Source organism: Oncorhynchus mykiss, chromosome 6 (genome assembly GCF_057628025.1).
Source record: "Oncorhynchus mykiss isolate SJ-2025 chromosome 6, ASM5762802v1, whole genome shotgun sequence".
Lineage (NCBI taxonomy): Eukaryota > Metazoa > Chordata > Actinopteri > Salmoniformes > Salmonidae > Oncorhynchus > Oncorhynchus mykiss.
In genome coordinates, this window is record NC_143027.1 from 58034669 (window position 1) to 58046356 (window position 11688).

At 44.1% G+C, this 11688-nt stretch overlaps 1 protein-coding gene across 1 annotated transcript; it reads left to right on the plus strand.

The window, feature by feature from the left end:
• The first annotated feature begins 78 nt into the window (after positions 1-78).
• On the plus strand, positions 79-6930 carry LOC110526232 (7-dehydrocholesterol reductase). Its single transcript, XM_021607019.3, has 8 exons — positions 79-288; positions 1441-1561; positions 3033-3255; positions 3456-3546; positions 4659-4872; positions 4992-5196; positions 5351-5482; positions 5699-6930. Exons 2-8 carry the CDS (start codon positions 1452-1454, stop codon positions 6161-6163), a joined length of 1440 nt encoding a protein of 479 aa, XP_021462694.1. The 5' UTR covers positions 79-288; positions 1441-1451; the 3' UTR covers positions 6164-6930.
• The last annotated feature ends 4758 nt before the right edge of the window (positions 6931-11688 follow it).

The window sequence follows — 11688 nt, forward strand, 5'->3', positions numbered from 1 at the left end:
TTGAGGAGTTATTTGGGTTTACTCCCAGGTAATGTGTCGGCTCTTGACTGTAGATGAATTCTTTTTAATGGCCCATCCATTCATGAGCTCATCAGGCGGTAGTGGCTTCAGGTCCGTGTTACCCAATCAGAGGTCGATATGGCAGTGTGGCGCACCCTACTGAGACGTTATTGGCTGTACGTTTACACGCATTTATTATTTGGGCGGAGCGGTTGTTAATATATAACCTTTTATTCGTTATATCGTAAACATCTGGGCCAAGAGTTTTCCCATAGGTCCTAAAAGTTGGTGAGTAGCCCACGAAATGATCTTTAATAAGACAGATCTATTAAAATGTCTGCTTATAATGTTTATGTAATTTTTCCGTCTATGATCCTCGACATTATGCATGGGCTATTGTCCATATGAGTTATGGCTTTTTCCGGAGGTGCGTTATGGCTGCGTTAAGCAATTCGTTATCAATTGTTTTGTGATAGCCTTTATCGATCGTCTATTTATGTATTCGATCCGTTGTCGTGCAGAATTATTGACAATACAATTTCAGGGAATTGCGGATATTTATTCAATGATCGGGTATATAAACAGCTGACGCTTGTTGTAGGCCCATCAGTAATTTTAAGTAACGTTAAAAGGGTGGAGAATGAAGTCTATGCTTTTTAGGAAACCCTTACTTCAATCAGTCTTGTACACAACATTATTTGAGTGGTCTATGTGAATGTGTGAGAGCTGTCACTCAGCCAAAAGTGTCATTGTCAACCTGTTCAACTGTTGTTCCCCTCAGCATTATCGTTGTATCTGTATGTTGGATTTGGTCCAAAAACGTATCAGCTGACATAACCTATGCACTGAGACCTGCTATTATCCCTGTGGGTCTACTTTACTACTCCAGAAGCTGTTTGTGGAGTGTTTTCTGTGGATTGTTACAGTACATGTGTAGGGCCTACTTCTGATTTATGGTATAATAATATAACATATGCCATTTAGCAGACACTTTTAACCAAAGCGACTTAGTAATGCATGTATACATGATTATTTTAATGGAGGGGATGAGCAACATTATTAATGGGTAGTTTAATAATGGGGGTGGAAAAGTTTGTTAGCTTCTATGGTGTCTTTGAGCTCATGTAGTAATCACATACCATAGGCAGTTATGGTCTTATTAAAGTGTACCTACACACTTTTCCAATGTGTTTGATATGATTGAACACTTGCATTAGATTTGCTAACATACACAACTGTATTGTGCTAAAACCTCTCATTGTAGAATTATCATGCTCAAGTCTATTCACAAACCATGCATCATGTACAGCACCATCACAGAGTGTGTTATGTCAGGTCCTCAAGGACCCCAGATGTCCTTTGATTTCCCACATGATCTTATAAGGTACAGTGGGGTCTGTTATGTCCTGGTCATTACCATGACTCTCTACTCTCTCTCAGTCTCCCTAGAGATGTCTTCTGCAGTGGCCATGGAGGCCACCCGGAGGCGCCAGAGGCTCAGCTCTAACGGGGGGGCGTCTGAGACCACGGAGGAACCTGCAGGGCAGTGGGGAAGAGCATGGTAAGATGAAGCTGACCGGCTGTAGACCTATAGTCATTAATCCTCTACTCAGGTAACTTGGGTTCACGTGTCACTGGTTTCACTCTCTGTTGGTTCAGGACTGATTTGTGATATGATATACTTAAAGCTGCCGTCCGTAATGGTGAAACTGCCACATCCGTTTGCGATATCACGACAACAACGTAGTTAAAGCAAGCAGCATCATTGCGCGCACGGTAGAGCAGCAGCATATGTACTGAGACTTGTTTTACACTCCCCACCTCTGCTTCGTCAACAGAAACAGCCATGGGGGGGGCGGAGAGTGGCGCCGTTTCCCCAACTGTTGGATTCCATATTTAATGTCCATTTTATATGGAAATTCATTTGTGTCAAGTCAGCATCCAAATACACAATACAGAAAACACTGGAAAGTTCATAGTCAATGCACACGTATTCACAGTCCCTGTGGCCTACTGTCTGACAATCGGGCCTACATCTGTCCCATGTCCCACTGTTGAGCAGCCTGATGGCTGTCGGAATAACATTTTCCCTGCTCCTATTCTTGCTGAACAGTGGGGACCTTGTATTTCTTTGGGGAGGGCAGCATCTCAAAACATTGGGCAAGATTGTGTGTGGGGACCTGCTTAATCTTCAGTCAACAAAAGGTAGTATGGAAAGGAAGTAGACGTATTTGACTGCGGAAAATGTAACGACCAGTTTGAATCAGTTCACAAGCTTCCCGCCGTTCCACGCATTGTCTTTCCATTATATGTCTATTCCAGTTGTCATTGGGTTATGGGTCGCTGCCACTGAAATAAGTTAAAAAGTGACATACGTGTTTTTGCCGTTGTAGCCCTTATGCAAAGCTCGGGTTAGCGAATGGATTCACGACAGAATTATATTTTTTTTAAAAAGGAAAAACTAGGCTTTATGTTTATATTTATGTTGTTCATGCGATTGATTTGTGCTGCACATGGACAGCACGGGAGGCTGGGGGCACCTTCGTTGGTGTGGATGGGCTCGTGGTAATGGCTGGAGGAGAATAAGTAGAATGGTGCCAAATACACCAAACACATGGTTTCCATGTGTTTGCTACCATTGTATTTGCTCCCGTTTCAGCCATTATTACGAGCCGTCCTCCCCTCAACAGTCTCCGCTGATGGACAGTCACTACATGGACAGACAGTCACTAAAATGGCCTATATCATTCTTGTCATATAATCAGTGTTATTCAAATGAGCCTGTAATATAAACTGGTCATGCTTATCTTCTAAAGTGAACTCTAGCAAAGTTGTCAGAACATGGCCGATGTTATGTCAGATTAGATCTACAGCCTAATAATAACAACTCTCGAACAAATTAGAGTATCAAGTGTTTTTTTTAAAGGAAAAATGTAAGTAATGATTATAAATGCTCCAATGATTATGCATTTGCACCATTACAACTCTGTATGTCTTTTCCCCCATCTCCTCCACACCTTCCACTCTGTTAGGGAGGTGGACTGGTTCTCTCTGAGCGCTGTGATCCTGCTGCTGTGCACAGCTCCCTTCCTGGTGTTCTTCTTTGTCATGGTGTGTGACCAGTACCAGTGCTCGGTCAGCCAGCCCCTGGTGGAGCTCTACAGTGGAGAGGCCACCCTGCGCTCCATCTGGGACAAGGCCCCTTCCTTCACCTGGACCGCTGCTCAGATCTACACCGTCTGGGTCTCCTTCCAGGTAGGGCCAGAGAAGAGAGGGACAGCCCAATTCTTTTGCCCAATTATTGCTCCTTTGACCAATCAGAACAGATAAAAGATCAGAATTGGGCTGCCACTGTATTTTTTTTAAGTTGGTGTAAATTGCATTTTATTATGGTTTATAGCGTCAGAATATTTCACAGATGGGAGTTCTGTGGAATGACACTGTTTCTCCATCAGGTGGTGCTCTACATGTGTGTTCCTGATGTCACTCATAAGTTCCTGCCTGGCTATGCAGGTGGGGTTCAGGATGGAGCTCGCACCCCAGCAGGTAAGGCACCTGAGAAGAAAAAAGTTGTTTTTGGAGATTTCTAGCATGAAGGATTGGATTCTATTAATATTTACAGATATTGTATGTGCACAATACTGTTAAGTGTAGTTGTCTGCAAACACTTGGCTGTGTTCCACCCAGGAGAACGACTGCCCCCTCTCATTGAAGCCACGGATTGTGGTACTGCAGGCATGGTTTGCAGAAAACAGGATCCCCATTATAGTGAATAAAAAAAATGGCAATTTTCGTGTAAAAAATAATAATACTTGAAAACCGTTATGGTAACAATAATTGCTTCTAATACACTTGATGTATGTCCTTGAGCCGTTTATTTTTTCTTTTTTTCTTTTTTCTTTTTTTTGTTACCCCTTTTTCTCCCGAATTTCGTGGTATCCAATTGTTGTAGTAGCTACTATCTTGTCTCATTGCTACAACTCCCGTACGGGCTCGGGAGAGACGAAGGTTGAATGAATGTCATGCGTCCTCCGATACACAACCCAACCAGCCGTACTGCTTCTTAACACAGCGCGCATCCAACCCGGAAGCCAGCCGCACCAATGTGTCGGAGGCTACACCGTGCACCTGGCAACCTTGGCTAGCGCGCACTGCGCCCGGCCCGCCACAGGAGTCGCTGGTGCGCGATGAGACAAGGAGATCCCTACCGACCAATCCCTCCCTAACCCGGACGACGCTAGGCCAATTGTGCGTCGCCCCACGGACCTCCCGGTCGCGGCCGGTTACGACAGAGCCTGGGCGCGAACCCAGGGACTCTGATGGCACAGCTGGCGCTGTAGTACAGAGCCGTTTCTTTTTAAATCACACACGGACAAAGTTATAAGGGTAATTTAGTTGCTAATGGCAGTCTGCAGTGCCCCGGTCGGCCTTCAACTTGAGTTACTCAATGAGAGAGAGCAGCACTGAGCTGGCCTGCAACGTCACTTCCTGGAGTAGCTCAAACTGTGCATGTTGTCTTCATGAGACGCCATCTTAAACAACTGAATTTGGCTTCAATGTGTTGTTGAGTCTTCACATAGGAATGAATGGTGTCACGTGATCGATGGCTTTGTCCATGTGCAGTCATTGTTTCACCCCCATTGTTTGTTCTCTCCTAGGCCTCATAAACAAGTATGAGATCAACGGTTTACAGTCGTGGCTGATCACCCATGCCCTGTGGTATGCCAACGCTCAATACTTCCACTGGTTTTCCCCCACCATAATCTTCGACAACTGGATCCCACTGCTGTGGTGCACCAACATACTGGGCTATGCTGTGTCCACCTTTGCCTTTGTCAAGGCCTACCTCTTCCCCACCAATGCAGAGGACTGGTGAGGATTACATGCGTCCAATAGTATGTTAGGATATTCAAACTTGTCACTTGCATGTAATATTTCATAAAACTTGTCACTTTGGGCATAGTTCATCTGAATTGCCTGTCATTTTCCAGCAAATTCACAGGCAACGTCTTCTATAACTACATGATGGGCATTGAGTTCAATCCCCGCATCGGCAAATGGTTCGACTTCAAGCTCTTCTTCAACGGGAGACCTGGTATTGTTGCCTGGACTCTAATCAACCTCTCCTATGCAGCCAAACAGCAGGAGCTATATGGCTATGTGACCAATTCTATGATCCTGGTTAATGTGCTGCAGGTGAGACACTCCTCTCCCTTTACCACTAGATGGCAGGGTATGTTAAGCGAGTGAGCTAGCTAAACTAGACCGTAGAGTGGTAGCTTTGACTGAACCAGTTTAGGAAAGCTTGGCCTCCAGTGAATGGCTACTGATGTAATAGCTACTCCTCCAGGCAATCTATGTTCTCGACTTCTTCTGGAATGAGGCATGGTACCTGAAGACGATTGACATCTGCCATGACCACTTCGGCTGGTACCTGGGCTGGGGAGACTGTGTGTGGCTGCCCTTCCTCTACACGCTGCAGGTAAGTCACATCATAACATTTTTTTAAAATGAGTCCGACGCCCAACACAGAAGCCGCTGCAAAAAAAATATGAATAAGTCATGGAAATTATAGATGCATCGACGTGCTTCTATTATACTGGCTGAGTTAAATATGGCTGTGATGCAGTCTTTCTTGTTTTCTGTTCAACAGTGATGACATCATACTGTATGTTTGGCATCATGTCTCTTTCTACAGGGCCTGTACCTGGTGTACAACCCAGTCCAGCTCTCCACAGCCCATGCTGCTGCTGTCCTCCTCTTGGGTCTGGTGGGTTACTACGTCTTCCGCTCCACCAACCACCAGAAGGACCTGTTCCGCCGTACCGAGGGGAAGTGCTCCGTCTGGGGCAAGAAGCCCACCTTCATTGAGTGTGCCTACCGCTCGGGTGACGGCGGCCTGCACCACAGCAAGCTCATGACCTCCGGCTTCTGGGGCGTGGCACGCCACCTCAACTACACGGGCGACCTGATGGGCTCGCTGGCCTACTGTGCAGCCTGCGGCTTCGGCCACATTCACCCCTACTTCTACATCGTCTACATGACCATCCTGCTGGTGCACCGCTGTGTGAGAGACGAGCATCGCTGCAGCAGCAAGTACGGCAAAGACTGGAAGCGCTACACGGATGCAGTTCCCTATCGCCTGCTGCCTGGGATCTTCTAGAGTCGAGTCAGAGGTTGAAGGAAACCCTGCATCCTGAAAGAAGTTTAACAGAAGAAGGAGATGTGTGTTAAATGGACTGTTCACATTCCATGGGAAAGACGTTGATGACATTTTGAGCAAAGTGTGTGTGTGTGTGTGTGTGTATGTATGTGTGTGTGTGTGTGTGTGTGCAATCCTCAGCTACTCTCAGAACTGCTCTCACCGGTGCCTAGGAGCATTTCTCCATAAATGTTGATACTATGGTACATATCTATGTTCTATGGTACATAGATGCTATGAGAAACTCTGCAAAATGGATTTCTAATTCAAATCTGTATTTAAGTGTACTGTAGTCTAGCAATGTGAACATCACATAACCATACAGTAGCACTTAGTTGGCGTTGGTCAAGTAACTACAGCTACAAGTGAGCAATAATCTAGATGTCTTTTGACAATGCACTGTCGATGGCAAATGTCTCTTCTACTTAGGGGTCAGCCCAGCGTTACATGAAACGCTAGCAGCAGACTGGTATATTATGTTCAAGAAGCAGCTACAACTATACAATGATTGTTCCTGCTAAAATACATTTTTCTTTATTTCTGTCAATATATTTGAGGTACCTGTTATTTTAAAGTTTTTGTGCTAATAGTGCTTTTACTTTATCCAACAGTCTTTTTGACATTTGATTTCAGTTGTTTGCCTTCTTTTTAAAAAAAATGTTTAACCTCATCTGCCTTTCCTCAAGTGATAACTTAGAAAAGTAAATAAACCTAACATGGTGAATACATTTCTGATTTCTTTACTTTGATTCCAACAAAAACATTTTTTTGTATGTCATTGTGCATTGTGTGTGTGAGTGGAGGAAATGACAACGACAGAGGTGTCATTGCAACATCACAGAGTTGTTCCTGTGGAAGGCCACCACTTCCTCCAGCTGTGACTGAAGAGGTTGATCAGGCCTCCCGTCTCTCACGCTGACCTGCCTGACCCCTTCCTATCATCACAGCTGCCAGCAAAATAGTTAAACAAACACAGCCGGTTGGAGCTGGATGTGAGGCTGATGTTAGGCTCTGACAGACAAGAGGAGGGTGAATGTGGAAGTGGTGGCTGGTGGAAAGACCCCCTGGAGTGGGTATAACAGTGATCACTCACTGGTAAGGGTGGTGGTTGTACTAACGTCAAGAGTGCACCCTTCACTTCCATTTACTATTTCTTCCTCTATTCTCTGTTCTTATGTCTCCCTAATCCTCATCTTTCTATCCCTCTCTCCCGCTCTAATTTAAAGTCACCTCAAATCTGACATTCAGCAGCAGTGGGCAGTAGAACACAGTTTGTGAAAAAATCGAATTGATGCTAATTACCACTGTTTATAGTTCATAAAGTTCTTAAGAACGTGAAGTTAGGATAGCCTGAACATGAGATCGGTTCAAGAGTACTTTTGGAGAGTTAATGTATGCTTATTTATATAGTTATAGTTGATACCATTTTTTAAGAATTGGAAGATAGGAGAGCCTGAACATGCGAGAGTTGGTTTAGTGTCTCTAGCTTGAACGTTTGAAGAGTAACTGTTGGCGAGTTATTTTATGCACATTTATGTAAATGTATATAGTTATAGTTGATAAAGCTCTTAAAGAATTTGAAGTTAGAATATGCCTGAACTTAGAGAATTATTTATTTATTTTACCATTCAAGTCTACGCGCCTTTTCTCCCCCATTGAAATGTAATGGTAGCTCATTAAAAATATTGTTATAGTTCAAAAAGTATAAATGTTATCAAAAATATTTTCTCAAGCAATCTAAGTCGGGGCCGTCTGTACGTTTTGAAGTTGGTTTTCGTGTTCATGGAGTAAGTCACTTAAAGCTTTGGAGTGGGCTAAAGAAATCTAATACTAAGAATATGAGTATGTTAGAAATCTTGAGTTGTGCTTTGCCTTCAGCAAGCACACCGAATGATGAATATATCATCAATATGAAAATTAGAGACAAAACAAAAGATCCAAATGATTCACCCAGACACACGTATCTTTTACTCGTTCTTCACACAGACTTAGACAAATAAACACAGAGCGCTCTTCTACTCCCTCTTCAGTAATTCACATACACACATACTCAATCACCTCTTCCATCCCTTTTCACACCGACACAAATAAACAAACACGGGACCCTAATGTCCTATCCACAGAAACACAACTACACAACTACTCCCAATCGTGAAACTACACACCATACATAGACATTCACCCACCACTGACCAATGATGATAACCAAGGGGGAGAAGGGGGTATTTCTCATTCGAATAAATGGTCCATTACATAATGTAAGCACTTGCCCAGAGACTGCACCACACCACTGATAAGATGCTTCACAAGGACAATAATGGTCGTAAGTCAGTTAAGGTAATGGAATATGCATCGATTTCCCCTGTCTTTATTCAGAGTGAACCCAATGTACAGCAAATGCATTACATTGCCTTAGATAGAACAAAATTGCTTCTCTTTTTTTAAATGAATGCCAGTTAGAGGATGTCTGAACTGAAGAAGAAGTGATAAAGCAACGACACCAGATTGAATATGACATTATTACTAATGTCCTAGTATACATTATTGATTCTCATTATTACTAATGTCCTAGTATACATTATTGATTCTCATTCTTACTAATAACTTAGTATACATTATCGATTCTCATTATTACTAATGTCCTAGTATACATTATTGATTCTCATTATTACTAATGTCCTAGTATACATTATTGATTCTCATTATTACTAATAACTTAGTATACATTAATGATTCTCATTATTACTAATGTCCTAGTATACATTATTGTTTCTCATTATTACTAATAACTTAGTATACATTGTTGATTCTCCTTATTACTAATGTCCTAGTATACATTATTGATTCGCGTTTCAAAACGGAGTAGAAAAAACTATGAAGGATAGTTTTGTGAGAATTAAACCAAATATCACCCCACACATGACTTCCAAATGACCATACTGCAAACAGCCTGAATATGTTTACTTATTTTCACTTCCCCTTGATCTGTTTTTCATTCGGACTTTAAAGACAACATGGTTTTATCTACAAAGCAATTGGGGATCAGCCGGACAAAGAGAAAGAGCGAGAGAGTGTGAGCGAGTGGAACGAAATAAGATATACAAAAATTACAATTAAATATTTGGACTGAGTGCCAACTGTGAATAGACTCTGGATTATTTCCCAAGAGGCCAAATTAGTTTTATAGGTGAGTTTGGAGGCAGAGGGGGGATGTGGGCTTGATGTGTGTGTTAGCAGAGAAAAGCAGTGACCTAGCAGTCCTCTGTATGGGCCCATGAACAGAGGATCTCAGATTGTGGTCATTGGGGTTGGTTGACTGAGTGATCTGGTGGGAAGGAGCTAATGGAGTAGACATGTTGAGTAGTGGGTTGCTATATTTCTCTTGGGAATGAACTATGGTGTATTTAGTGTTAATGTACTTTCTCTATGTCTCACAGCGTGTGGGAGAATCTCAATTGCATACGTCTCGCGTCCTCTCTCCTCGTCTCCTTCTCAAAACCCATCGGAGGAGAAAGCCAGAGGTCCCTCCCTTCTGACCTTCTCCAATAGGTTTTGAGAAAGAGGGGCGAGAAGAGAGGACATGAGGAATATGCAATTGAGATTCTCCCCAGGTCTCTCTCACCCCCCCCCCCCCCCCCCCCCAGCCTGTGATCATCTCTTTGTCACAGCCAAGAGCTGAGGACTCTTCTATACTTCTGATCACTGTCCTGCCCTCTCCTGCCCTTCCCTGCCATCGTGAGGAGTGATGAGATGACCAGAGAAAAACCAGACTAAACACACCTAGCCTCAGTCTCTTTCCGTTCAACAGAACCACACACACACACACACACACACACCCCAGCCTTGCCTCCAACTCCTATCCCATGTCTAACCCTAGCACCAACTGTATCTCCAACCCCATGTTCAACCCCTGACTCTCTGACCCTAACCATAGAACCTGCTGTTACACCTTAACCACTGACAGTGTTAATAATCCCAGGAGAAGGCTGCACGGTAAGCCAGGAAGATGGAGGTGTGGAGATGAACTCATTGTGCTCAGTGCAGTTGAGAAGTATTCGATACTGATAGGATGTGATAGTGCTGTAGAACTATACATGCTGTACTGTATTTAGAACTTTCCCATGTGGTCTGGGAGTTATAGGCAGGACGTTACTGTGGAAATACATCATCAGCTGGACAGATTTCCTGAATCTCTACTAATATGAAGAAATTCAAAAGGAGTGGCAATTTTATTTTTCCCTGGACGTTCCCATCCTGACAGTACGCAGACACCCTTATACACAAACATTTTCATGTACGTACGCACGCACACACCCTGACCCTGACCTTACCCAAATCCCTCTCTGGGGAGGCCTGCAGTCTGAAGTAGTCCATTAAACTCTGATGGAGGGTGCAAGGGATGGGCTTCTCTGCCATGTGAGGCTTACTTGACATTCGTGTGGTCAGCATGTGTTGCGTTCACATGCAATGCTACAATACTTCGCTTTTTCTCAGATGTTTCTTTCTCCATTCTCTCCCTTGGTCCAGCAGCATTAACCCCGTCACGAATAACTCTCCACCCAGCAGGGAACAGGTGGGGGAATTTCCTGTGGGAGGAGGTCGACACGTTTGGTTATCTAGGAGACGAGCGGGCGTTTGGCCTGGAATGGGTGTGAAAGGGTGGGACGGGTGTGTGGGCAGTGGCCAGCTGTCCAGGGGGGGCTGGGTGGTAATACAGCCCACAGACCCGTTGCCAAACTTGGCAGAGAGCAGGCAGCAAGGTCACCCTGTCATCCAGTTCAATCCTGGCAGACAGGACTGAGCCATACCCACGGCAGAGAGACCTGGCCAGTGATCCACATGCAGGGCTCAGCCCATTCCAGCGGTTAAATGGGCTGGTCTGTACCGGATGTCATTATCGAACGAGCCACCGAGTAAAGTGCCTCTTAGAGCGCACAACTTTAATGTCCTGTCTTTAATAAATCATTGGGGGCGATCATTCTTCCATTAGACTCAATCACACATGAAATGAATCCAGACGATTATACTGCACACGATACCCAGTTTATAACGGCTTCGGTTAAGAAAGCCTCTTGACTTGCCATATTATCGATAGTGGCCTTTGCGTGACCATTTCAGGTTTGATACAGAGCCAGAGAGATTCATGCCAGAATCAGTGCTGGATATAAAGAGCAAACATGTGTGCATTCAGAGTGGATATATCCACTTAAAGAGCCTGAAACTGATCCATAGAGACTCCCTAACCATGTAACCTCCCAATCTCTCCACCCACCTAGCCGGCCGCTAAGTCTTTTATCCTCTGTCATCCATTTATTTCCACCCCCTCTCTTTCTTCAGCTCGCCACCTTCTGTTTGTTTTTCTGTCTATCGGGTCCCTCATCCTCTCCCCCTCTTTCTCTTTCGGGCTCCTTTCCTCTATAAACCTCAATATTTCTTTCCTTTCTCTGCCAGTCCCCCTACATGTTCTCTTCTTCTCCATCTATTTC